This window comes from Fonsecaea nubica, assembly GCF_001646965.1.
Source record: "Fonsecaea nubica strain CBS 269.64 chromosome Unknown Scaff17, whole genome shotgun sequence".
Taxonomy (NCBI): Eukaryota; Fungi; Ascomycota; class Eurotiomycetes; order Chaetothyriales; family Herpotrichiellaceae; genus Fonsecaea; species Fonsecaea nubica.
In genome coordinates, this window is record NW_019173690.1 from 110,782 (window position 1) to 138,642 (window position 27,861).

The window sequence follows — 27,861 nt, forward strand, 5'->3', positions numbered from 1 at the left end:
GGGGCGAAAAGAGCCCACGGGGACCACCGACCACGGGCCTGCATGGGCTATTACCAGCCTACCTGGACACCCTGGGTAACCTGGCCACCTAGGTAAGCCCGCCTAACAAGCCTAATAAGCTCATTGCCCGGGGAGTGCCCAGTGCCTCGTGAGCCACCACGCCTACAAGTACGAGTAAGCACGCTAGGGGGCACAGGCGGCCCCCGAAGGCCTCTTAGCTGATTAATAATTCACTCGCACCCACGATTTAACAGGCTCCAACGGCCCGTGTCATCAACCGAGGCACTAAATTGCGAGATTGACGGTTGATGCGACGGCGTCAACTCTTTGAAACTTAATGTTGATCTCGACAAGTACCGAGTACAACAGTACAAGTAACATCTACAGGTATATCATGGATATATATAAACAGATATATTTTCTAGGCGAACAGACCTCGGTCTTTTGGGGATGTCGCGGAAGTTTTGGCCATCGCTCAGGGGCAGGCACCAAGAGCGGGCAAATAGTGTGAAGGAAACACCCCAGTTGTCGAGAGCTGTTCCGCCCAGATGTGACCATATGTACTTGCGTGCCTGCGACAGACCTGATCATCATGCCCTTTCCAAGCTGCACCTCTATTTTCCCATACCATGTTCCCTCCCACCAATCCAACCCATACATACATACATACATACATACGTAGCCTTCTGCTCTGGCAGTTGTAGTGGTGGTAGTATAGTACAAAGATTCCACCTCGACATTCATTCCCTCATTTCAGTCCTCACTTCCCACTGGACATCCTTGCGGATCATATACCGTTGGCTCTCGTCGCTGTTGATACTGTTCCTGGCGGCTTCACCCCTGGACGCTCTGGCACCGGTCCACTGCACCGTGGTGGACGCTGTAGGCCCCCCAGCGAGCTGTTCGGCCGTCAACGCCTTCGGGTGGCCGCCGTAATATCCGTCCTGGTCGTCGTTGACTGAGGGCATCGCGGCGCTCTTGTTCTTGGACCTCAGTGTGGATAGCTGGAACCCCTTGGAGTGCTGGCCATGGCTGCGGTTGCCGCTGCCGTACCCATACCCGTAGCCGTATCCGTTGCTGGTGGCATGCATGCCGCCGAACCCGGTGCTCAAGCTCTTGAGGAAGTTGTGGAAGATGGGCACGGTGGCCGAGACCAGCGAGTAGCTCATCTCGCTTTGGGTCCAGGCGACGAAGCTGGATTCACGGAGTAGAGGGTTCGTGGTATAGGCGCTTTGGTCGAAAGTGTGCAGTCGGAAGGCGATGAAGATGACGAGACTTTTTGGGCGGGAAATCAGCTTTGATCACCCTAGAGGAAAAGGAGCAATGAAAAAAAAACTTACAGCAGGCGGATACCAAAGATGGACAGTACCGTCATTTTGCTCGATACTGATGTCTGCAGGTCGTGGACAAGGTAGCCGACCAGGGCGACAATGGCGACTTCAGTCACGATGTCGAGTGCGCCAATGACTTGCCACCGTCGAAGCTTTGAAGAGTCCGTCTGTCAGCGTTCTAGAACCTCCAGAGAGGACCGCTAAGAAAGGAATTTTGAGACTCACAATTCCCGGACACTTCTCACCAACGGACAACCACGCATGGGAGAGATTGCATTGAAAGGCCACGGCCAGGAAAGCACCCACTGTCCAAACCCCCAGGACTCCCATGGCGATGTTAAAGACCAGCCTGTGTTGCTTCATGCGCGAGATGCGGTGGAGGAAGGAGACGAGCGAGATCTTGGCCAGGCCGATGACGACGATAAAGAACAAATTGCTGGTGTAATACATCTTTTGGACCTCATTCTGCGATTCCAGCGACACCAGATGCAGTGCCTTGCCCAGCCCCTTGGAGCATGCTGCCAGGACGACCGACGACTGGATGATGGCTAAGGCGGTGGCCGCATAGAAGAGATAGTCGTCGGTCCCGATGCCGTGGCTGATGGTGGTGCGAACGACTGTTCTGATGCCGGCAAAGAACAGGATACAGGCCAGGCCGAAGGCGGTCGAGATCAAGATATACGCCTCATGATCGTCGGGGGTCACGACGGCGAAGGGGGGCGACTGTCCGGGGGGAATGGTGATACTCGACTGCGAGGTCATGATGAGCGCTGAGTACCAAGTAGTGAGGACTCAGCACTGCTGCAGTCTGCCCACACACAACGGGGCACAACGAATGTGCGAAAAAGTCAATGGTTGTTCAAAAATGCAAGGAACGAAGTTTACTTGTAAAGACGGGATGGTTGGTTGGGCATCCACGGCTCTGTAGAGAAAATGAATGGCCAGGCACAGACGAACCAAACCCACGCGCTTATACAACAGGTCTCGTAATAATAATAATGATAGACGCGGAAATGGAATGCCTTTCATACTATCAAGGTTGGCCCTTGGATTTCTTTTCCCTCGTATCTATTCGGTCTCTCACCCTACTCCTCCTCTCCTCCGTGCCTAACTTCTCTTACTCTCCCGTCACCTTACGAATGGAACAAGGAGCATCCCATAATATCGCTCCCATCCCCAAACCCCCCTGGCAACCTGCATCAGTCAACGTCGCATTTCCCTGTGCGCAGCTTCATATCTAACAGGCGCGTCAACGCCACTTTGGACCAAGGCTAGTCTCTGCGAGGGAAGGATCTGCAGAGCCGTTTGTGATGAGGGGGGTGGCCCATCAGCCTATCTGCCTCAAGCCTCTCGTTCCTGTTCCTGTGAACCCTGGTCAGTTATATGTGGAGATGGAGTTGACGGGGGATTCACGGCTCCGGCGCCGGAGGGGAGAAGCTCCCGTCAAGTTGTTGCCTATCACAGCGCACGGACGTGGCGGACCGTGGCGGACCTCCCTATTACAGCTTAGTGAATTTCGTCATGGCAGAGACTAAAGTTTAGTGTGGATCTGCTACTCGTACGTACAATAAAATGTGTGATGTGGAAGGTACATACCTACTGGGCAAGTACGAGTGGGCAATTTGACAGTGAATGTGATGGTGGTGGTGATGATGATTATGGCAACGAAACAATTGGCAGAACACAGGGGGTTTTCCCTCGTACTTCACAAACTCTCTTACTCTCTCTCGCCAATTCAAGAGACTCCCTTGGGGGGAATTTTCTCTCTCCATTCAATTATCGTGTACTTGTCTCCTTCTTGCTCCTGCACCCTCCACTTCCGTCCTCCTGCATATCCTTACATCCCTCGTACATAAGTGCCCGCAGTTTCCCCCTCCCCGGCTGTGAGAACTTAATCGGAGGCCTGGCCACCTGGCTCACTTAACCGACGGAAATGTTCTGCCCCAAACTCTCACCTTACCTTGGTCAAGCCCCTCTTAATTTCTCGTGGATGTGATAGCTACCTAGCTATGTGATCCTTGCGTCCACGAGAATTCATGGCCACTAGTCTATTCGACAAGGGTCTCCTTCGAACGCAATGGGTCTCGAAGAAAGTCGCAAGTTGTTTGACTCGGTGTTCGTCCTCTTCTTTGTGATCGAGACCGAAAATTGCCGCTGCTGCCGCTAATGCATGTAGGTTACGACTTATCATGCACGTCCGACCTCTTTCCCATCCCACTACGGTGGCATTGGTTTCAAGCCTATCATGCACTGTACTGTGCATAACTCGTCGTTCAAGGGTTGGGAGGCAAATAGATCAGCGGGGATCTTGTCCGAAACAATGCAAGTCAAGAATACAAGGGGGTTGGCACGGTGTGTGGACACTGGCAGCGTGGCTGAACCATTCGATACAGGGCACGGCCGTGAAACTGTATGATTAGGTACTGTATGGAGTATGTGCTGGGGTCGTGTCTTCCCACCTCCCCGTGGCATGGAGCAAAGCAACCCATGTCTAAACTAGGGAGACGACGAAGGATCTCGCGAGCAGCGCGAGCAGTTCGCTTCATAACCGTAGTAGTCGTAGTTAGTGGCCACGCATAGCGCGACAAACGCTTACCCCGTCGTGCCCTTGTACCGAGTACGAATTGATCTGCCACATGGCAACCGACCTGACTTGACTGACCTCCCCTTTCCACCACCACCATCCTCCTTTCAACAACTCTTCCTCGTCCCTTTTTCCCTTTTCCCACACCAGCAACCATCTTTCTCTTTTTCCCTTTTCTCTTTCTGCTTTGTGTCTTCTCAAAAGTTTCCCCTCAGACAAGAAAACATGGCGGCGTCGTTCCACCTCGATGGCAAGCAGATGAAAAATGTGAATGTCACGGATGCGCCAGGCTCGCCTCCAGACGGTGCTTCGGATGAGGTCTTTGACGATGGACTCAGCCATGTGGCCGAGAAGTTTAGAGGCACCTCGGCCGACAAGCGAGACATGATGATCATGGGCAAGAAGCAGGTGCTGCGTGTAAGTGTGAGGTAGAGAGACAAAGTGGTGCGCGCGCTGACTGGTTCCTTACAGCGAAACTTCAGCTTCATCACAATGCTGGGATTCGCCTCGACTTGCATTGCCAGCTGGGAGGGTATTCTAACGTATGTAAAAAATTCAGCTTCTCCCTTACAATGTGGTTTGGCTGGATCTAACAACCAACATCATACAGATACCTCGGATTCGTCTTGACCGATGGCGGCCTTCCCCTCCTGTTCTGGGGCTTTATTGCATGTGGCATCGGCCAGACTCTTGTCTATGCCAGCGTTGCGGAAATGGCGTCCATGTAAGTGCGAACAGAAATAGACCCTCGTAATGTGGTCGGACCATTGCTGATCATCATCTGCTCTCGACAGGTCACCCACAGCTGGAGGTCAATACCACTGGGTGTCAGAGTTTGCTCCGCAACGGTTGCGAAAAGTCTTGAGCTACTACTCTGGTAAGTGGATTTGTGTTATATTGCTTGTGTTGTCTTGTTCGTCCTTGGCAACTGACAACCGCCTCTCAGGCTGGCTCACTGCTATCGGCTGGCAGGTGTATAATGCCAGTGTGTGTTTCTTGGTCGGCACCATGATCCAGGGTTTGATCGTCCTGAATGACCCGACATACATCTACAAGAGATGGCACGGGACACTCTTGTCCATGTCCACCACCGTCTTTTGCATCTCTTTCAACACCGTATTGGCGTCTCGGTTACCAATCATCGGTATGTCCAGTCTTGGAGTGGCCGGGCAAGATCCAGTATCGTTTCAAGGCTGACTGTTCTGGGGTACAGAGGGAATGGTTCTGATCCTCCACATTGTGGGCTTCTTCGCCATCGTCATCACCCTCTGGGTCATGGCACCGCGTGCCGACGCACACACGGCGTTGCTCGACTTCACCAACAACGGCGGCTGGGCGAGCGACGGTCTATCGGCGATGATTGGGCTGCTGGCCCCCATGGCTGTGCTGGTTGGATATGACTGTTCCGTCCACATGTGTAAGTCTTCCTCGCGGCCAACCATCCGTCAATCCTCCAAAAAGGCCAAATCAAAGCTAACCTTGTTGATTCTCTTGCACCTTTCAGCCGAAGAAATCAAAGACGCCTCAGTCACGCTGCCTCGCGCCATCATGGGCTCTGTCACTGTCAACATTACCTTGGTCTTCGTCCTTATCACGACCCTGTGCTTCACGACGGGAGATCAGACCTCGGCGGCCACGTCAGCCACGGGCTACCCATTCATCCAGGTCTTTTACAACGCGACCAACTCGTTCGCCGGCACCAACGTCCTGACGGCCATCATCATCGTCATGATGGCCGCGTGCGCCGTGTCTGAGGTGGCGGCGGCGTCGCGGCAGATCTGGGCGTTTGCGCGTGATGGTGGGCTGCCGGGTTCGCCGTGGCTCGCGCGCATTTCGCCTGGGTGGAACATCCCACTGCCAGCGGTGACGGTAACGCTGTTGGTGTCGGCGCTGATCTCGCTCATCAACATCGGTTCGACCGTCGCGCTCAACGCCATCACCTCGTTGGGTGCCATCGCCACGCTCATCTCCTACTTCCTCACCATCAGCTGCGTGCTGTACCGACGCCTCACGGGGCCCGAGCTGCCCCCTCGCCGCTGGTCACTGGGCCGCTGGGGTCTGCCCATCAATGCTGCGGCCCTGCTCTTCCTAACCCCGTTGATCTTCTTCCTAAGCTGGCCCCTGACAACGCCCGTCACCGCCGAGACCATGAACTGGTCGAGCACCATGCTTGGAGGCTCCCTGATCATCGCCACGGCATATTACCTGGTGTGGGGCAAGAGCTCGTACGTGCCACCCGTTGTCCACGTCAAGCGCGACATGTGATGGAAGCGCGAAAAAAGCAGAGCAACCTGTGTTTATGTTATTTTTTTGGTGCGTCTATGTTTGTGCGTGCGTGCATGTGTGTGAACGTGCGTTTTATTTGGGAAAAGACCATGACATATACAATATCGCCATTCTTTCGAATTTCTGGATTCTACCGGGGAGATTTCCCGACAATATGTACGCTGCGTGGGTGGATTTGACGTGGTGGTGAAATTTGGGTTCGGGAGCTAAGATCCATTTCCCGTCGAGCCGTTTTTTGTTCCCGCAAAAGAACTCAAGGAGGGGGTGGAAGGGCGGCGGCGAGCAAAAAATCCATCAAAATCCACATCCATCTTGTATAGACTTTTCACTTTTTGGAGTAAGGGGAGAGAGGGAAGTGTCATTGTGAGCAGGAGATGCGGGAAAGAGAGACAGTCGGTGTATATAGAAGAGTGGGGGAGAGAGAGAAAGAGAAATTGGAAAATGCACATAAATTGAGACCCGCAATATACCGAATATATCGAGTATACCGAGCATAGCTTGTATTCCTCCTCCCTTTGAGCATAAAAAATTGTGACAACCTATGTGTATGTGGGCGTACGTAGTAGACTGCGTGTTTGTGTTTTATAAGGGGGCGGTTTAGGAGGTATTTGTAGGGCAACCGAAACCAAAAAAGGGGAAAAAGAAAAAAAAGCGACTTGTTTGGGTACTCGATACTCGATACCCCCTAACACAAAAGAGACAGGAAATGAAGTATGGGTATTAGGGGAATGGTACATGCGCGGTATATACACAGGTGCGTTATGCGCGAATGCGCCACGTATATGCATAGCAGGCAGATAGAAAAGCTGCAGGCTGTCGGGTAGGTGATACGTAACGAGGCAACGGGTACCAAGGTGACAAGGTAACATGGTATAAAAAGACAAATACCAGGCGATGCGCCTAGCCTTGGAATGTCATATCATGGTTATACAAAAGTCTCACTCGCTCGTCCGTCGGCATGCGGCAGTGGAGCTGCTTGCCGTGTGCCCTGCTCCGCAAAGGCCCCTGTGTTGCTTTTGAGTAGTATATACAGGGCAGAAGACTCGGGACTCTTCCAGTGTGCCCTCCCTTTGTCTGCCACTCACTCACTCTGGTCGGAATCTCGGACTTCTCTCACTGATCATCTCGACACGACCCTGTCTGTCATGATTGACTCACCCCTTGTCCATCCCCATCCCCATCCCCCAAGTCCGTCCACATGACCGACCCGCCCGTGATGCCGCGCAGCTTGAGCGGATTCGACTTATCCACCCGCACGATTTTCTTGCCATTACCATCGTCATCGTCCTCGATCTCAGCCGTCGACACACTCCCGACCAAGTACTTGAAGCCGCAGCGCTGATAGAACGGCTCGGTGTTCTTGGCGCCGATGACCACGGCGGGCAGCCCGTCCTGCCTGGCCCTGTCCAGACCCCAGGCGACCATTTTCTGGCCGAGGCCCCGACCCTGGTAGGCCGGGTGGACGGCCAACGTCGAGAGTTCCCAGTGGTTCGGGCGGGTGAAGAAGCGGGCGGAAAAGGGTTCGAGGCGGGACGCAAAGTTCCATTTGTTCAGCGGGTTGGGGTCCGCGAGCGAGGCCGCGGCGATGGACCGGTTGCGGAACAGGAAGCGATGGAGGGTGTAGAAGAATCCAATGACGGGAGAGATCAGTCTTCCTATAATTTGGTTCAAAATCACACATTTGGTCAGTGGGACTTGTTTATCAGATAGATGTGGACGTGCATGTTATAGGTCGCACGCGCCTGTCCCCGGGATATGGTATCGATATCACGTTGGACCGGATCGGGTCAGCCTTTCCACCGCAACTGTATCTTGCATGGTGGCTTGACCTCGCAGATTCCACCGATGGAAGGGAGAGGGCCGGCAGCTTTGGATCCACAAGCCATGTATATGCATGCCCGGCCTCGAACTCGTAGTAGGGGAGAGGGAGAAGAAAACGCCAGATACTTTTCAGAAGCATGAATGATGAATGATGAATACTTACTCGGATCCCACCATCTCACCCCCCAGAGACGATCTGATCCTTTACCCTCGCGCCCCCATTCCGCCGCACCGGTAATCAGCTCTCCCGACCTCTGTGACGGGTCTTGCTCGTAGCTGACGATCCAGATCTTGTTGTAGTCCCAGAAATTCTTGACGACCTTCTGGTGCCATACGGAGAGGTAGTCGTCCGGATATTGTTTCCGGTAGGGGAATATGTGGTCGTTGAGTTCCTCGTCGTAGAAACTCAGGGAGAGGATCTTGGAGATTGCCCCGAGATCCGAGTGCTTTGCCAGGCGGATAGGCATGTTTTGATTTGTTCACTGTCTCCAGGAGGGACGAATGTAACGAAGGAGGCGTGCAAATGCAAGGATACTGGTAGAGTTGAATGGTTGGTTGGCTGGTTGGTTCGGACGTTGGCCTGGGTCCAGTATCTCAGATGATGGCCCCCACAGTCCTGGCACAAGTTGACACTGCAAGAAAAGAAACCCTTGCTTCCCCCCTGGGTGACCGGGATTCTTCGTCAACAATCCTTCTGATGTTTGAAACCAAGATATCCTTCAAACGCGAACCGATCCCCTCAGGTAAGCAGCCAGGCAGGCAGGGCAAAGCCAGGCGAAGCAGGGTACCGTTGTCTGGTCGCTTCCCGTCGATCAACTCGGCACAGTACCGAGCACTCGTTCTTGAGTACAAAGTAGACAAGGTACAAGTATGGAGTAAGCACTCAAAAATCCCGGCCCTCGCCTTCACCCTCGCCCTCGGCCGGCCCCTGTCACGCTGTGTGGTTTCACTAGGGTACTGGGTACTGGGTACTGGGTACTGGGGTGAATTCTCCGGTCACGCAGGGCCCGACCGACCGACCGACTGACCACCTGAGCTGCACGTGGGAAAACGATGTGGAAATGGAATCTGCACAGGATCGCAAAAGAAAAAAAATTGTGGACAAGGGGGAAACGAGGGAAGAGATCCTGCCGACAACGTGGGAATCCAAAGTAACTAAGTTGATGGAGTCAGGCACCACACAGGTCAGGTACGGGAGTCAATAATAATTCAGGTACAAGAAACTTTAGCATGGCATCTTAAAACCTAGTCGTGGTCGCACGCCCTAGGTACATAGATAGTGTGGGATAGAGAAAAAAAAAAGGGGAGCAGACCCAGACAAAACCACCAGGTAACTCCACTACTTGAGGGTCCTCTCAAAGATCCCCCTGGGATACATGACTGTGGACTGTGTGACAGTGAAAATAATCTCACCAGACGGCTTTACAAAAGATACGAACGAGTCATACCAAATCCAAAACGCTTACGTAGCTTCGCTTGCACGGAAACTGTCGAGTCTAAAAATCAAGTTATTGGCATTAGACAGCGAGCTATGAGACTTCGCCACCGAGTATCCCGTCCCAAGGGGAGACATAGGTACTTCGGGTACAGGTACAAGTCCTGTAGGTACTCGTAGCGACCACAGTCGGGGAGCCTTGGAAGATTCTGCATCAGCATTGATCGGGACAAGCGTCAGGCACAGGACGGCAACGTCGAGAGCCGAGAAACACATTCTCTCGTGCCAAAGGACAGACTGCAGGACCATTCCAAACTCGTCTAAGCGTGCTAGTACCTACGAGGTTGGTGGTCATCATCGTTGACAAGGAACGACCGTGCATGTTTGCGCAAGAGAAAGAGAGAGAGCATGGGAAGGGGGAAAAAAACGTGCGGGAAGGATGCCAGAGGCCCAGCATAGACCCAACTGGTGTTCGTAAGAGAAACATCGTTCGGCATCGAGCCTTTCGCACCTCGATAAGAAATGATCAGCACGAGAAGTGGATTGGATTTAGTTGGGTGACCAAGAGATTCAGCTACGGGTACTCGAGGGACAAGGGAATGAATGCAAAGGTCCTCGCAACACGAACCATCAAGGGAGGGGGCAGGAGGCGTCCTCAATGGAGTTGGCTAGAGAACCAGAGACCCAGAGACCCAGGGACCCATGCATCAAATGGAGCCTCTCCAACAGAGACGCGGTAGGGCGCGATCCCCTGACGGCTTTCTCCCGAAATTGCATGAATCGGAATCAATATTAGCAATTGGCCAACCGTCGGTCATGGTTGAAGGCTGGGGTGGCAAGGGGTGGATGGCATCAGCAGTCCATGGTGATTCTGCCCTCCGTTCCGAACTTGTGTCGCAGTGTCCACCAACAAAGATGGTCGACCATTCACGGTTTTCCGGATCGAGGATCGAGCCCGTCCAACGATGCACTGGTTCTGGCCAAAGAAGCGGTGTACCAAGTCTGGTGGCGGCCAGACACCTTTTTCCCACAAGTCTTCTTCGTATTCTCGGGCACTTGTTGCTCAGATGGTGGCGGCCATCGGGGAACAGAAACTGTCCTGATTTGTCGCCGGTAGCGTGCTTCTGCATCCCGACTTGTCGCTGTGCCCGAGCAACCTGGCCTGAAAGAGGACGACGCGACAAAAAGGTGGCTTGACACTAGCATCTCTCAAGGTTTTTTGCTTTTAAACCTGCACAATGCCTTTTTCGCTGACCCGCATATCTGCCAGGATTTCTTTGGGAACGTTCTGCAGCTTGCATGATTAGATGCAGCTTTAGGTGCAGGGCGATGGGAGGCGATAGGATGAGGCGGGGATAGGAGGAATGAGAGTGAGTGGCCCGTGAACTGGTCGCGAAGACCCCCCTGCAAAGTCCCTTTGTTAGCAGCAGTTTGTACCGAATGCGAGCCCATGTACACACCTGGTAAGGATCATCGTCGGGTCATGACAATTTAGCTGAAGGAGTGGGGGGTTTGTGAAAGAAGTACGTGAATGAATCATGGACACGTCGTCCAACGATCAAGAGACCCGGTTGCGTCTTTGTCAGGGTGTCTGTCTGGTTTGTGTGACTTGTCTGAGTTGTGGTCGGGGGTGTGGAGGATGGAGGATGGCTGCGGGTAAGAGTGCATGCAGCTGCGTCAAATCCTCCCAAGTGTCGAGTGTGTGTGTGGTCCGTGGTATGCGGTGTCTGTGCGACAAGTCTCCTATGTACAACCAATACTCTACACACCTATCTATTTGTCTACAAGCTACTCAAACACACGTCACGCTATTTCAGAAATTCAGCACATACTTTTACTTGCTTCACGTAACTCGTTGGAACATCCCAATTCAAACCCGATTCAAAGGTCACCACAAAGACTTCCAAGATTGACACATCTAAAACCCCCCTTGGGGTATCCGGATCCATCAAATTCATCCAGTACAGTCCCTCTCTGTAGCCAAACATTTTCCTCCATGATAGCCGGTAGCCAAAGATGATATAAAACATTGCCATTGGGTCCAATTTTCTTTCTCTTGTAACACCTTGTGCTGCGCCATTGACCTCGCGTTGACATATCACAATTCGATAAATTCCCCCCCGAGACGAGCAAGAGCAGTTACACGAGTGGAAGCAGGACGTATTGCTTATGAAGGGCCTGAGTTCTCGTAATGGACCCGCCACTGCATGTCCTTGCGAATGATCTTTGCTTCACTGTTCTGGCTTTCTTGAGACTGTCCTGATCGCGCGTCCGGGTCGACCGACTTGCCCCAGTATGCCGTGGTGTTGTGCTGGACCCTGTCAGGCCGGAAGTTTGGGTTTTTCTCAGCGCTATCAATTTCATCTTCGTCCATTGACCTTCTCTTGCTTCGGTTCATACTGCTCTTGTTGGTTCTGTTCGTCTTGGTGAATGATTTGAGAGGGATCGACGCTTGGGCTTGGGCATCTCTGTCTCTGCTCGCCTGTGAGAGGGTGGTATCCATCCACGCGCCACCCATGTGTGTGTTGAACTTTCGAAGACCACGATTGAGGGCAGGCAGGGCCGCCGAGGCGATCGCAAAGAGGACCAGGACCTGTCGGTAAACAGTAGGGGTCACGATCTCGATACCAGGGTTCGACGAGTGGACGGTCACGTATATGTAGTGAGCATGGAGACCGATCAGTGCGATGACGCTGTCGCGTGTGAGCAGGTGAGTGATTGATGCGGGCTTGAGGTGTTTTGACTTACGCTAATCTTGGGGCAAAGGTGAGGAGAACCGAGATTTTACGGTCCGTACTCATGTGAAGCGGCAAGACTACGATCATTGACAAGATGAAGATCAGGGCCTCAGTGATTCCGTCCACAACGGCGACTGCGGTCCATCGTTTGGTCTAAGTGGATCAGCGGCCTGAAGTCAACAGAGAACGGATACATCGGAAACGTACCAGAGTTGGACAGAATGAGGTATTGTATCCAAGCTGTTGGAGCGAGTCGCAATCAATGGTGAGCGCCAGAATGGCTCCTATGCACCAGAGACCACAGACCACGGTCATGGTGTCGCACAACGTCCGGTGCCGTTTCATGTTGATACTGAACAATTTTCGACATAGAAGAATCACGCAGCTTTTGGTAAGGAACAGATCGACCAGGAATAACACGATCGAGGCGAGCAGCAGCTGTTGATTTCAGTCAGCGAAACTGCCTTGTAGTCAGGATCAGGTTTGGAAGGTTGTGTATATACCCTGCTGATAGAACTCGCTTCCGAGGAAGTAATGTCCTCATATGATTTCCCAAACCCATGAGACACGGCTATCCAGACCAGAACACTATGTAACAGTCCTACTACCTGTTTGCAGGGGTCAGCAATCTACCTTCTCTTTCTCCAATTCCAGGAGCAATGCGCCAGCCTTATACATACCGACACGGCAATGGCCAATCCATCATCAAGACCGATGCTTTTGTTGGTGAACGTGCCCCGGAGGGCCAGGATCATGGGGACATAGGCGGCGCATATGACGGAGACGACCAGAATGACGCCGCGATGATCATCGTCAGTCACGCGAAAATATCGATTGCCCGCTACCGTCGGGTCGCTGGTGGTTGAATCTGTCATTGTTGCCGTAGGGCTGGCAAGAGAAGTTCTGGAGATGCGGCATCAACGACATTAATCAAGAACGGCCACAGGAAGAGGATCCCCTTTTGATATCAAGGTTTAGCTCAAGACTTTAAATCACGCCCCGAGTACCCCCTTTGGAGAAAACGGTGGTGCTGGCTGGGCGTGGACAAGAGGTGCGTGAGATAACAGGCAAATCCAGGCCAGACGAAGTTGCGTCTTGCGTGGGTTTGAAACTACTGAAAAACTCAGATACGGGAGGTTCATTTTCGGCCAGGGTTGGGCGTAGGGCAGTGGCACCACTGGACGATGAGGATCAAAAGGTCTAGCGGTCATTGAGAAGCGAGCAGCGAACAAGCCCTGGGAGCCATCGCTTGGATCGCTAAGGGTGGCAGAGAGAACTGAGGAGTCGAGGCGATGGTCCGGGGCGATGGCGCCTACCATACCATTGGGTGGTAGGAATGGGCCTCCGATGAACTAGAAGAGACGATGGGCGCGGCATGAGCCAGGGTGGACGCTGAATGGCCGCCTGGAACCCGGGTATCAATTGCACCTTAGGTGGGGGGAAGAAGGCGGACTTGTACAAGTTAAGTAGGTGACTCTAGGTGGCTCTGGGTAGCTCTAGGTGGCTCTAGGTGGCTTTAGATGGCCTTACGGAGAAGCTGGCTCCCAGGTAGCCCCATCCCCATTAAACCCCTTGCCGTAGTGATCGTCGCGGCGGGCCGACACTAAAGACACGCCCGGGTTGTCGGAAACAGCAAAAGATGGGCGCCGTACGAGTAAAGCAGCCCCTCAGCAGCCCCTTGCTTTGCTTACTGTGTACTTGGGCTCAGCTTTGTAGTTTGTCGGTCGTACCTGTTACTTGGAAGAGACTTGGGGGACTCCCCCTCGCTTCAACCCTTGCAGGTTTGAGTGCTTCAAGGCCTCCCTCTCCTCCTTCCGAGTGCCTCATCTCTCCCTCGTCGACCAAAACTACCTTGTAATAATACTACCGAGTACTACAAACTACTAACGAGAAATTCATCTCATACCACCACCTCCTCTCCCCCCACTTCTCTATCTGGCTGTACGGGTAAAAACTGCTTCATGCTCACACTATCCATAGAAGTTAAGGTATCGGTCTAACCTAGTTTCTTCTTTCGCCATCCACTTGCTACTGCAGATAAGCATCTCTGCCTCGTACTTCTTTTGTCCCTCAACACCTAGCTTGCTAGCTACTTCCACGCTTCCCACCCACGCTCTCCTCCGACCACGCTGCCGCTGCCGGTCTATCCACTACCCACTCCCCTATCCTTTACCCGGTTTCCACTTTGTTCGTGGCCCAGGGGCTCGCTTCACACCATGTGAAGACCCTGAAAATGCCAACTCCAAGAGTGACAATAGTCTCCGCAATATCTTTCCATGTGCAGAGAGGCATAAGAGGGAATAAAATGGACCCAAGCTACTTCAAGCTACCCACGCACTTCGTCGACACTAATGCCAGTCCGAGGCAAGACCATCGGCTTGCCACATGGACTGTTTAAACTGTTAGTCTGCGTGGTGCATTTCTTCCCTGTCCTCTTACTACCAACCACTCATCGTTTCCGGAGTTTTAACCTCTGGTGCCTCGAACCCAATCCAAAAAACCTTCCAGACTCCCTTTTGGTTTTATTTCCCTGCTCATCTTCTCAAATATTTCCCCCTCTTCTTCCTTCCCCCTTCCATCATCTCAATCACTTCTTTTTCGGTGGGGGGTTTTTGTTCCTTGACGCTTGAATTTTCTCTGCCTTGACCTTTGTGTTGCTTGCTCAGATTACCCGACATGAGCAAACAGGCTGAGATTGGCACCATGGGCGAGGTGGTTGCCGAGACCGCCAGTGACGATGTCGTCCTGGGTGAGAAGGCGGGAACATCGAGGGATGTGGAGGATATGAAGCGTATGGGCAAAGAACAATTGTTCAAGGTAATTAGCCTCCTCGTTGAGTGTTCCGTGGGCGATCAAAACATGTGTTGACCATGATATCTCTACAGCGCAACTTTGGTTTTTTGTCCATCTTCGGCTTCGCCATGATTCTGATGCAAACCTGGCAAGCGCTGCTCGGGTCAGTCTACAACCATGTCGCATATATTTCCCCCCTTAGTCGAATGTCAAACTGACTGCGACTCGTACAGAACTATTGCCTTTGGTCTTGGTAATGGTGGAACAGCGGGTCTGATATATTTGTACATCGTCGTCGTGGTTTTCTTTACCCTGGTCAACATCTCAATGGCTGAGATGGCTTCCATGGCTCCGACAGCAGGTATATTGAAACCACTGGGAATGTCCCCTCTGCCTTTGCTAAGTTGGCGAAAATAGGTGGCCAATACCATTGGATCTCGGAATTTGCGCCCCGGAGTCGACAAAAGCTCCTCTCGTTTATCGTTGGCTGGCTCTGTACTCTCGGCTGGCAGAGTGGTGTGTCGATTGGTTGCTTTTTGGCAGCCACCGAGATCCAAGGCCTGATTGTCCTCAACAACGACTCGTATGTCTATGAGCGATGGCACGGCACTCTCCTCACCATTGCCATTGTGCTCTTTGTCGCCTTTTTCAACACCTTCCTCGCCAAACATCTGCCTCTGGTCGAGGGTATGGTTCTCTGTTTGCATATTGGCGGTTTCATCTGCATCCTTGTTCCCCTCTGGGTTCTGGGCCCTCGTGGAAACTCGCACGAGATCTGGACAGTCTTTGAAGACGGCGGCAATTGGGGTTCAAGTATGATTCAGTCTCCTGATGTGCGTCGTTGGCCGTAACTGATTTATCTTTTAGCCGGTCTCGCAACACTGGTCGGTATCATCACGCCTGCCACCGCATTCCTTGGTGCCGACGCTGCCGTGCACATGGCCGAGGAGCTGAGGAACGCTTCCAAGACCCTGCCGAGGGTCATGCTCTGGACTTCGATCGTCAACGGTAGCCTGGGTTTCATTATGCTCATGTAAGTGTCTTTCTGCCCTCTAAACTGGAATGGCTTGTGCTGACAGATATCATAGTACTTTTTGCTGTAAGAATATTCCCATCACCAGGGCCAAACTTATGGTCTGGCACTCCAGGAGAGTTTTGTGGCTAACGTTTATTCAGACACCCTAGGCGATCTGGAGGATGTCCTCTCGACTCCAACCGGCTTCCCTTTTATTCAAGTCTTTTACAATGCGACTGGCTCCAAGGGTGGTGCCACGGCCATGTCATGCATCCTCGTTCTATCGGCAGTGGCCAACGGCATGACCAACATGGCCACGGCGTCTCGCCAACTGTTCGCATTTGCTCGTGACAAGGGTCTTCCCTTCCACACCTGGTTTGCCAGGGTCGACAGCCGGTTCGAAGTGCCAATCAACTGTGAGTGATGATTGCCAAATGTTGTTGAATGAATGTTTCAATAGCTAAGACCATTGTAGCTGTCCTTTTCACCGTCACCTTCTCCGTCCTCTTCTCTCTCATCAACATCGGCTCAACCGTCGCCTTCAACCAGATTCTGTCTCTGGGTGTCGCATCCTTGTTGTCATCCTACTTCATCTCCATTGCCTGTGTTGCCTGGCGCCGAGTCGCCAATCAACCGCTGCTCGACCGAGTTTTCGACCTCGGCCGATTTGGAATTCCCATCAACTTTGCCGCCCTTGCCTTCCTCCTTCTGACCTTGGTCATGAGTTTCTTCCCCGGAGGAGCCAACCCGACGCCACAAACGATGAATTGGTCTTCGCTGGCGTACGGAGCTGTGCTGATCCTCGGAGGTATCTACTACATCTTCTGGGCCCGACACCACTATGTCGGACCTGTGGAATATGTCCGCAAGAGTGCTTAAGATTGATATTGGAAAAGGTGGCTTTGTTCTTTTTTTTTGGATGAGCGGCACTGTTCCAGTGGCTTTGACCTGTATAGTTGACTTGTTCTCTCACTCCAAAAAAAGAGAAGAAGAAAAAGAATGCTCATGTCCTCCACAGTTATGGTAACAACCCTCTCTTCTTTGACTGGTAATTTGGAGTCGGGCGGCGGTTCACGGGGTTTCTACGATTTTTGGGAGTCGAGAGCCTAGACGATCAACTTTTTACATACGTAGCACACCAGGTAGTGGTGTCCAACAAACAACCAAACAACATCTCACTTTGCATGCAACGGCTCGCTGGGGCTACAGCATCGCGACGAGGTCAGGGTTATATATTGAGCACCTACATAGGTACCGAGTAATGTGTGAGAGAGAGGAGAGTATAGTGCAGTGCAGGGCACATGCACAATTCAACCCCTCAACCTCTGAATCAGCATCAGCACTAATCATTTCGTTTGTTGCTTCACCGTGCCGTTATTTCTGGGAGGAGAGGGTCTTCCCCCCCTTACTTCGTACAGTGCCATTTATTGTCTTGGACCATGATGGGTTTGGGTAGAGAGTACGGTCCTGTTCACGTTAGCCTTGGACTGGGGATTTGGGGTTTGGCTCATGAGGGAAGTCTACCACGTACATTACCCAGGTACATTATGTCACCTACAGTACCTAAACAGGTACATACATATATACCAGGTAACTCGGATGCGAGATGCATACCTATCTATCTCTCCGAGAGTACTTCAAGTACCTACGACATTGGTCGACACGACGTCCAGTCCCCTCTTCTGGACAAGGTAGGAACACTCACACACCCACACACTCTCTCATGGTCGTTCTCGTTCTTGTTCTCCTTCTCTCGCTCTCGCGCTTTCTACCTAACGTGGTAGATATGCAGGTATCAAGGACACAGGGTAAGAAAATAACGAAATAAATTCCACCGCCCCAGAGCTGTTGTGTGACTGCTCTGTATAGAGTGGTTGGTATCTAGCATGTGAGTATTTCCTTTGCGGTATATCGTATATGGTCTGTGGCTGGCCGACCAGTTGGTAGAGGGATGGGTGGGCGAATGTAAATGAGAAACCATGTCGGGCTGCCGGGTTGACAGTGAGTGAATGGATGAATGAGTTAGAGAGTCAGAGAAATGAATGATGACAGAGGAAGGAGAAGGGGGAAGGAAGGAGGGGAACGGGAGGCTAGGAGGCTAGGGACTGGGGAGACTGTGTGATTCCGATCGGGACTGTGCATTAATTCAGTTCCTCCTGTGTACCTCGTAGTCACATCACGCAGGGACCATGGTGGCGCAAGGTCGTTGGTGGTAGTATTTTTTTGGAGGATGGAGCTCTCGCATGGGAGAGCGTCTCATATTGGATGGATGGATGGATGGATGGATTACACTACAAAAACTGTGCATACATACATACATGCCTCGCAGGTTACTGATCGAGGACTATGAGGAAAGGTACGAGGTATTCGTTTGGACATTCTACTACTATTCGGGTGGGTAGGTATGTTGGCGTGTTGGTGGGAACATGATGGGCTCCCATCCAAAGTATCCCATGTCCATCTCAAGTTCCTACCACCCGAGAAGAGCCAGCACGGCCAGCTGCCAGCTAACAGCCTGGGCCGGATCAAAACCAACCAAGCCCCGTGCTTGAGGTGGCACTGCTGAACTCGGTTATCGGTCTGATCCCAGCCTTGAAAACCAAGGAGCACCTCCTGCAGGAGACAAGCAGCATCTCATCCGCCACTCGGGACGAAGCCGTAGACCGGGAGTTCCGTCATCACATTCTCACAGGCTTCTCCTTGTACTTGTAGTATTGGGCTTGTAGACTAAGGACGTCACAACACCCTTTTACCTAGTCGGACGGTAAGGGAGAAAATGTGGACAACCTAGTGGGGGGTTGGCATGTCTGCCATGTCACGCATGTCTCAGGTCACCATTTAGGGACATATCGTCGGCCATGGTGGTCAAAGTCACACTCATTTTTCCCGCTCCTTCGGCATCCCGTCAAGAGGTGGCGTCCGGGTTGGAAAGCTAGGGGTTGGTGGTGGCCACAAGCCAGAAAACCGTGGTCGATTGCAGGATTGTAGACAACAGAGATTGTCAATCGGTGTGTCAACCTACGCTTCGTGGTCGAGATCGAGTTAGCGTTATCACAGTGCTTTCACACAGAAGGGGGGAGTGACAAGGACTCTCACGATTCATTACATCTCGTACCGAGTATTCTAGGGTGATGTTGGACAAATAGATCATGGCCCCCATGCTCCATGCCCTTCCGACACCATGCACAAGCGGACGGGGAAGCCGGGAAGGCCTGTTTCTCTGACTCTTGGGCTCTGTGGGGTATACCGAGGCGCCCACCAAAGTAAGCCTGAGATTCGCACTAGACGATGCATCTCCTCGTATTGTTCACTTCGGATGCAGAACACAACAATCACTAGCTGAGGATGTGGAAAACGAGGGCGCAAGGACTTCGGAGGGAGGAGCATGAGGGCTCGCACTCGGTGGTGTTCGGATCGGTCGCTGGTTGGGTGGTGAGAAGCTGATCTCAAAAGGCAAGGATGGAGTCGTCAAGTGAATGGTGTTGATGGGGCTCGCTAAGACTTTCTCAAAGACTTTAGCTTCCCTTGGCCTTATTTGACCTTTTTGCCGTCTTCTTTTCTCAACGCCCAAAATGTATGGAGTAAGAGTACGAAGTACACGGCTGCACTCCCATCAACGGACAAGGCTTGATTCATGTTCCTGACGATCCGACCGAACCTGACAGCAGCCGGGAATCGCCTCAAATTGACAGCTCAACCTTCCAATCTCATGCACCAACCCGGCGCAGGGGAGCGCAGGGGAGGTTTTCCAGATCAAGTGCAAAGGCTCAGCCGAGATGCAGGAAAATACGAAGTTCATCGGTCGCCCGCCCATCACCTCGCCCATCACCTCACAGGAGAAGCAATGTCTGCCTAGTCTTCTACGTCACAACCCGTCGCTGTTTGCTGTCCGGGATGCAGCCTGACAGCGGCACTGAAGTGACAACCCTGCCGACGGCTGCCACCAACTCACCTTGATTGGATTCCTTTGTCTTCTCCATGCGCTTGTCAAGCCACTTTTGCTGGTCCAGCTCTTGTGGGAGCGGTGAAGTCGCCTACGGGCCCAGGGTTACCTCTAGAAATCTCCCCTCCGCCATCATTCACGCCGATCGACTAGGCCTACGATCCTTTCTCAGTTCTCGGATTTCCTGTGATTGGGTTCTCATGCCCTTACCCTGGGCAAATGCACAATGCCTGCCCTCTTCCTCACGCTCAGAATGGAGAATCTCAGCCCCTGGGAAACCATCTGTTGGCACAATACGGGGTTGATCGTATGTATACCCTAGCCACAAGCGCAGCTACTGGGGTGTCTCTCTCTCCGCCTTTGCCTCGCTGTCCATTCCAGCTTCATATTTGACAAGAGATCTATATTTCTCGTTCTCCCCTTTCCCACTCTCCTTCTCCCCCTTCTCCCAGAAACTAGAACCCCTCTGCTGGTTGACTTCTAAAAGTACCTTCCCTCTATGATGCAGCGTCAATAGATGGGACCTAGCGACCCAAGGACGAGCCAGTCACTCTCGAGCTTATGGCTTATCCCGTTACCACGCCCGACACCTTGGCGCAAGACTTGGACAATGCCGGGAATGAGTTCCTCGCCTCCCTCACCCAGGGCCACAGCGATGCCTTTCAGGGCATTGACACTCCCGAAGACCTGCGCAAGAGCACGGCGGAACTCATGACGACCTTTCAGGTCAAGAAAAAACTCGCAACAAAGACACAGCATATAGTTGCGGATCTGATCGAGGTTCTTGTATCCTATTTCGAGGTGCTCAACCTCATCACCACACAGGGTGTCACAACATATGCTGCCATGGTCTGGGGATCCATTTTCCTGATACTCAAGGTTAGATCTGTCCATTCCCAACGTGTGTAACCAAAGCGTTGAACCTTTAAAGGTGGCAAGCCCATTCCCCGCTCTGTTTGAGCGACTGACGCTGCTGTTGGCCGACGTGTCGACATGCATTCCTCAATATCGGAAGCTTCTGGAACTCATCGGTTCCGACATGTCTTTGCGCGGGCTTTTGTTTCCCAGTGATAAGCTGAATTGGTCGCTGCGCGCCCTATATCGCCATATCTTCGGGCTCTTTGGCGATATAGCCAGAGTGTTTGTCCCAAACGACCAACGTATGTTGTTCCTCTCCCAACGACCTCGGCAAGTGATCAATAACCCGATATAGGGCAACCGATCATGTTTGGTCACTCTTTCGAATCTCGATTTCGATCTTTTCTGGAGAATTTGGCCTGCCACGCTGAAGTTGTTGACTCAGAAATGCTGAGCCTGCCACAGGAGGACGTGGAAGCTTTGCGTGCCATTCATGAAGGAGCCCCAATCAGAAGAAAGCCATCTTTTGAAAGCTTACCTGGGCACCACGATAACCCGGACCAAGTGAACCATGGCTTGGGACCAACAGGGACAAGCAAGTTTGCTTCATTCTAAGAGGCATGCTGACGCTGACTCGGTTCCTTTAGATGAACTGATCCGTCGCATCGAAAGATGGCTGAGTGCTCCGTCCTATGTCGATGCTCTTAATCGAGCCAGCTCTCTTCGACAAAGCGGCACGGCGGACTGGCTGTTTGAACACTTGACATACAAGTCTTGGTCGGAGTATTCCCACGAGGAAGATGGACTGTACGAGTTGACTGGCCCGGTCCTCTGGATCAGAGGTCAGCAGTGCCTATATCCATTGCCAGAACTCACCACTGATATCGTGCTCGAACAAAGGGAATCCAGGAACTGGCAAGACCGTCCTCGCCGCTGCCACGATCGTCAACCTCAAAACGTCAGTGGATCCAACGAATCATCACTCGAACCTTCTCTCCTACTACTTCTTTGATCAAGGATATCCGTCGCATAACACCATTCGTTCCGCGTACGCGTCAATGCTGTCCCAAGCGCTTACAAAGTGGACACAGTTTCCCGGCATCCTTGATTTGTTCAGCTTTGCCATGACTCGACGTACTCCAGGACAAGATCGCGCAACAGTTGGAGACATGGCTGATATAACCAAGCTTTTGAGACCACTCTTCACCAAGTGGTATATGATCATAGACGCTGTGGATGAGTGCGAATCCCCTGAAGCCTTCCTGAAATGTCTTTTGGACCTAGACTCGAAACATGAGCCCCAGGTTCTGCTGTTCGGCAGACCAAACATTAGCTTCCTGAGCCGGAATGTACCTGAGAGCGACCGGATCACCGTCAACACCGAGCTTGTAAATCCAGATCTACGCCGATTCTTCTCGGAGCATCTTACGGAGATGGTTCGGACTAACCTCTTGGACCACGGCACAAACCTTGAGGAGCTCATGGGTCACCTTCTCATAGGCGCTGATGGAACGTTCCAATGGGCACAGCTGATGGTTGCTTACTTGAAGTCAGAGGCTCTACCAAGACAAACTCGACCTAGTCTGATCAGGAGTCTGAGAGGGCCTGAAAGGCTCGAAGATATGTATATGCGTATACTTACTGCGATTGCATTGAGGTCACGAGTCGAGAAGTTCTTCGCGAGGCGCATGTTTATGTGGATTCTCGTCGGCAAAGGTGTCGGCCGTCTCGATCAACTTGAGGACCTGCTTCAAACGCTGAGGGAACAGAAGGCCTCAAGCCTCTCTGCGGAGGAGCAAAGAGCCTCTGCATACATGCTCGACAATTTCGAGCCCTGCATAGTGAGGGTATGTTCGGGCTTGGTCGAGGTGCGATGGTCGCATGCACTTCGGAGCAAGATTTGTCGGTTCGCGCATTCCTCCGTCCATGAGTTCTTTCAACGGAAATGTTCTCGGACGAGCGTTGACGCTGATGGGATGGGAGTCACTGGTTACCTCCATCCTTCCACCTTCGAGGCAGAATCCGAGCTGTTGACTGAATGCTTTCGTTATCGCCACGCCTGGCAACACCAAGAGTCACTTTCCGCAAACACTGTGGGGGCAGCGTCGAGCACATCTTTGGACGAAACGCGACCATTTCTGAGGTACGCCACGCTGGACTGGAGAGCACACCTGGTTCAACCACCAGATGCTGCCGGAGCGACACTTGCCGCCCTTTTGCAAGCGTTGGGGGGGTTTCTCGCGGACAGCTCCGGAATGGTGTCGTGGGTCGAAGCCCTTTACACGTACCGGGCAGATATCAGGAAAATCAACGATGGACTAGGTCGATGGGCGTCCAAAGCGTCTACATCGTACTCTGGCCCATATTCCGAGACCGTCAAGCAGACTGCGCAACAGGTGCTTGCTTTGGTCAAGGATCTTGGTTATCTGGACAAGGTGTGGAGGGCGAAGCTATCAAGAAATCCTGCTCTCTTGCGGAGTAACATCTCCGCCTTTAGTAAGAGTGCATTTTTCGCACCGCTTCGGCCTGTGGCGCCCGCGACCGTCCTGCAAGTGGCGTCTACGACGGATCAGGAGAGGATATCAAGCCTGACCTCAGCTCCCCTGCGCCAAGTATCCCGTGAGAAACCCGGCGGGGGGTCCACTGCCACTCTGAAGATTTGGTGTCCGGCAGTCTCCAGCAGTATCAAGCCACAGAGCTCCTCGCCCGCTGACGGAGTGACCAATGCAATGTATCGTGGATGGATTGCTCAATTTGAGATCTGGGCCACAGCAGCCGCCGAGCCTGTCCTCATGCAACGGTGGGATTTCCCTTTGGACGAACAGGAGGTTTCATGCCATATGGCACCTATTCTGGGCGCGACCATTCCGTGCGGCGGATCTGTCAATGCAGCATCCTACGCAGCCGATGATATCCCAGCGTTTCCCATGAGTATCGGGGAACAGTTCGATTTGATCACTGTGCTTTATACGGTGTACGTGCTCGACCGACAACAAGCACGCCTACCCGATACTGGGGAGCCAAAGAACCATGGCTGGCTGCGCAGTTCCCTCCCTATTGGCTGTGACGCGAGGTCACTTTCGGTCTATCAACCGGTGGGCAGGGGCGTTGAAGACCGTCGCAAAGTCTTCACGACCACCCGGCCGGCCTCGTCGCACATGTTCACACATAATAACCTGGTCATCTATCAAGGCGTATCCAACAGCAACTATGATCAAGGACTGGGCCAGTACGGCAGTCGGGTTGTGAATGAAAGCTGCTTCATGGTAATCTTCCAGACCCAGGTCAATGCTGTTGAAATCAGCATCAAAACGATCGCCATCCTGGACGGCCTTGATTTTGCCAACGCGTTCAACAGCTGCAGCTTCCACCCGACCCTGCCGTTGGTGGCCCTCATCTGGCACACGAGGATCTTCGTGCGCAGTGCTGCGGTGTGGAGTTTTGCATCCCCGAGCGTAGTCCGGCGACATGGCGTCAACATTGTCACGCCGGTTGATTTCCAGGATGGCAACGGGGTGCCCACATGCGAAGTGCTTGTTGACTGCGGTCCAATAGCCCGAGTGCAGTTTTCAGGATGCGGCAACAGATTGCTGGTCGACCTGCTCTCCCACCATTCCCAGGGACTTGTTGATTTACGAGACACTCCTACGTATCACGCGGCGGTGGCCGAGCACGAAAGGTCGCAAGAGCACAGGGTCGAACAGCGACCCGGCCACTCTCAGAATCCTTGGCCTCTGCGTCAAGGGCGGTCCCGTCGCGCTGGGCCGGCGAATGCGAAGCAGCAGGACGGAGTCGCGGGTTCGCGAGACGCCAGCTTTGTTCCTGTTGCACCCAGACGCGGTCAGAATGTGCAGACTATGGGCCTGCCAGACCATAATGTGAGTCCTGGCGGCGATCAAATGGTACTGTGGTCTCAGCCAGCATCAGAGATCATGGAGCCCTGCGCTGTCATTGTTCAGTCACCCGCAACTAGACAGGACAAAATCGACTTCAGCGCGACTCAGGTTCAAGAGCTGTGTCAGAACCGGCGTGTGAACCTGACATCGTCGTCGCCGCCGCCGCATCCCATGGGCCTCCCAAACAACATCGGAGCAAGAGCTCCCAGGAGGAAATCGGGCCTCGAATATCAGAGTGACCGAGCGCCGACAGCACGCTATACCATGGGAGAGTTAACGACAATCCTAGAGCCAACGGTGATCACGCAGGGCGTCCAGGCAAGAGAACCTGCCTTCGCGGCAATCATGGACTCTGACTATTGCCCAATGGCTACACCATTTCCTTGCACCAGTGAAGCAAATGTTGAGCCATCGTCACTGGTCATGTGGACCGGTGCACCAGTACCTGCGCCACTTCTCAGCACAACGAGTACGATGGACTATGTGCATGACCAAGCGCCGCCGACCCCTCACTATGACTGGGTGGGTGCCACAGTCATGGACGAAGGTTGGGGGGGAGAACGAGTAGCGGAAGGGCAGCAGCAGCAGAGTCTTTATTATTACGCCCAGCAGAACGAAAGCCCGAATGGTGATGTTGGCACGGTGACTGGGCCTTTGTCTTCTGTGCGTTTCCCAGAGCAGAATCACCTGCAAATGGAGTGGCAAATGCCAATGCCCTTGCAATGTCAACAGCAATACCAGCAGGAGTACCAAGATCAAAGCCAATCTGCGCCCAGCGAAGATGGAGTCTCGCGTCGGAAAAGGCTTGCATCGGTTCTGGATGTGAGCAGGGGACATGGACGGGTGCGGTCTCAGGGACAGTCTCGGGGACAGGGCGACGGGCAGGGACCGAGTTCAGGAGGGCGTGTCGAGGCAGCGGAAGCGACAGCGTTCAAGAGGATTTGTTTTTGAGCAAGGGAGTGATGGCGTGGTTGAGCGAGGGGTCGGTTCAGGGGTTGATGTATAGTTGAGTGGGTGACTGCGTGAGTGGGCGAACAAGTGAGTGTCGAGGCATGGATGACAAGGGTCGTGCAGAGGGGAGGGAGGGTATTGATATGTGTACCTCGTATATACGTCTACATCTACATACCCAGCAGCTAGATACGAATTTCCTAGTGTACATGTGTTTTTGCTCTGAACCGAGTATATGGAATGTGTGTTTCGAGAACCAATTACTTGTTACTTGTATATGGATTCCCCCCTCTCTAAAGGAGATACTTGGTACCCGGCACAAGGACATACTGTACATATGTAAACTCAAGCCTCGCTCAACTCAGCAGCACAAGGTCACCTCAGCTCAGGTCAGCCTTGCCCTGCATATCCACTCTAACTCGTGATTGGGCCTCCCCTCCCCTTTTCAATTTCCCAATAATTTCCGCATGTGGACTTGGGGGGTGATTAATTAACAATAATAACCGCCCAAATTAACACCGTCGTCCTTCAATAGACACCGGTAGTGATAGGAGGAGGAGGAAGAGGAGGAATCGTACTTAGTCACAGACAGGTGCTGTACTATACTATACTATACTATACTGTACCTCGTACAACGGTGCTGCTCTGATGCTCTGATGCTCTACTATACCACTGTCCTACACCGAGTACTCCTCCCCAGTCACCCACTCTCTTCCTTCATACGCTCTTCCTACACTCACCATCATCGTTCTCATCGTTCTCACCGTTCCTCATCTCCCGCCCCCTCTCCCCAACTCACCTAAACAATCTCCAATCTGGACCTGTCCCTCTGTCAATCTCCAGGTTCACCACTCCAATCTACCCTACCAATCTACCCTACCAATCTACCGCGGCAAATCTCAAATCTCAAATCCCACAAAGGTATGCATGCGCAATTGCACACGCGATCCACCCCGTGGAGATGGCTTTCAGATGCGCCTCAGATTGCTTCCGTTGCCTTCTGATGGCGTGTGTGCCACGTTTTTTTAATCTGTTCGGAAACTCTGCTCGTCACGGGCCATCTCCCAAGGAAATAGTCTGGTCTGCGGCCCCTCCCAAAACATCGAATTTCTACCAGCCTCAGCAATCAATAGTTGAAACAAATCTGCGGAATCTGCCAAATCTGCCCGTTTGTCAAACACAAAAAACCATGTGGATGTATGTGGTGTACCGAGTAAATTTCCCACCATAGATTAATGGGACGCTCTGCTCTGCTCTGCAATGCTAGGAATATATATATATAAGTAGATCAACCTCCACCACTACATGACCGTCTCCCTGTCTCTCTCTCTCTCTCTCTCCCTCCCCCGCTCCCCTCTTGTCACCTCCCCAAACAAAACATCCCTTGTGCTCGCAAGGTCTCGCGCCACTTCCTTCTCGATCTCGCCCACCCTCGACATCTTGTGTGTCAACGCCGTCCACCCCAAATCCGCTCAATCCCCTTCCTCCCAGCGTTGATATCCATCAACTGCTCTCGATCTTGCCGCCGTTACCAGAAAGACCAAATTTGTCCCCCATGCCCCCCAAAATATTCCTTGGGAATCATGCTGGATATATGCGAGACAACACAAAAAATTAATTCGCCCCGTGTGTCTGTTCAGACTCAGGGGACTTGGATTTCCTTTTTCGGTCCAAGCACGAGACAACTGTTCGCCCATCACTCGAAGGGCAGAGACAGTGTCCAGGATCAGCAGCTTGGAATGTTTCTCATCCAGGCTGAAATGTCCTCAGTTCATGCTTTTGTAGCTTCCACGAAACCCGCAAAAAATTCGACCGAACGCACAACCCAACAAAATATCCCCTATCCAAAACCCCCAATTGGTGAAGAAGCAAAAAGTCGTTGCTGACACATAACCACATGACTAGACAATCTGGAAAATAAATGACCAGGCAAAAGTTGCACGGAAATCAAGAACTGAACAGACAGCAATCCACGCTATCAGACAGCTGGCAGCAGCCCGGGGCTGCGCACACACTAACAAGAGATATCCATATGTAACAGGTGATAAAAAAGGATCAAAATAATGATGAGCGCCGTCCCGACAGTGCTGAGAAGTATTGAGATTCAATTTGTGCGAAAAGGCGTGTTTCCAAGTGTTAAGATTCTAGGGGAGGCATCAAGGTCATGTCAAACTGATACAGGGAAGGTCATCCGGTGGGTAGTTTTTTTT

At 52.5% G+C, this 27,861-nt stretch overlaps 6 protein-coding genes across 6 annotated transcripts; 3 read left to right on the forward strand and 3 right to left on the reverse strand.

Annotated features, from left to right (window-relative positions):
- Positions 1–740: 740 nt before the first annotated feature.
- Positions 741–2,093, reverse strand: AYO20_03564 (hypothetical protein; the record flags this gene model as incomplete). The annotated part of the gene is made up of 3 exons (XM_022641866.1): positions 741–1,275; positions 1,341–1,498; positions 1,557–2,093. The coding sequence occupies 3 exons, from the start codon at positions 2,091–2,093 to the stop codon at positions 741–743; spliced, it is 1,230 nt and encodes a 409-aa protein (XP_022502099.1).
- A 2,047-nt stretch (positions 2,094–4,140) lies between these two features.
- On the forward strand, positions 4,141–6,180 carry AYO20_03565 (hypothetical protein; the record flags this gene model as incomplete). The annotated part of the gene is made up of 7 exons (XM_022641867.1): positions 4,141–4,332; positions 4,387–4,457; positions 4,526–4,639; positions 4,710–4,792; positions 4,862–5,059; positions 5,129–5,332; positions 5,420–6,180. 7 exons carry the CDS (start codon positions 4,141–4,143, stop codon positions 6,178–6,180), a joined length of 1,623 nt encoding a protein of 540 aa, XP_022502100.1.
- A 1,164-nt stretch (positions 6,181–7,344) lies between these two features.
- AYO20_03566 (hypothetical protein) lies at positions 7,345–8,489 on the reverse strand (the record flags this gene model as incomplete). Its single annotated transcript, XM_022641868.1, has 2 exons — positions 7,345–7,856; positions 8,186–8,489. 2 exons carry the CDS (start codon positions 8,487–8,489, stop codon positions 7,345–7,347), a joined length of 816 nt encoding a protein of 271 aa, XP_022502101.1.
- Positions 8,490–11,624: 3,135 nt separating this feature from the next.
- Positions 11,625–13,070, reverse strand: AYO20_03567 (hypothetical protein; the record flags this gene model as incomplete). Its single annotated transcript, XM_022641869.1, has 5 exons — positions 11,625–12,150; positions 12,206–12,348; positions 12,403–12,633; positions 12,699–12,803; positions 12,876–13,070. 5 exons carry the CDS (start codon positions 13,068–13,070, stop codon positions 11,625–11,627), a joined length of 1,200 nt encoding a protein of 399 aa, XP_022502102.1.
- A 1,801-nt stretch (positions 13,071–14,871) lies between these two features.
- On the forward strand, positions 14,872–16,882 carry AYO20_03568 (hypothetical protein; the record flags this gene model as incomplete). Its single annotated transcript, XM_022641870.1, has 8 exons — positions 14,872–15,012; positions 15,081–15,151; positions 15,222–15,349; positions 15,406–15,801; positions 15,856–16,021; positions 16,077–16,087; positions 16,165–16,419; positions 16,479–16,882. 8 exons carry the CDS (start codon positions 14,872–14,874, stop codon positions 16,880–16,882), a joined length of 1,572 nt encoding a protein of 523 aa, XP_022502103.1.
- Positions 16,883–20,507: 3,625 nt separating this feature from the next.
- Positions 20,508–25,651, forward strand: AYO20_03569 (hypothetical protein; the record flags this gene model as incomplete). Its single annotated transcript, XM_022641871.1, has 4 exons — positions 20,508–20,825; positions 20,878–21,106; positions 21,452–21,646; positions 21,714–25,651. 4 exons carry the CDS (start codon positions 20,508–20,510, stop codon positions 25,649–25,651), a joined length of 4,680 nt encoding a protein of 1,559 aa, XP_022502104.1.
- Positions 25,652–27,861: the final 2,210 nt, after the last annotated feature.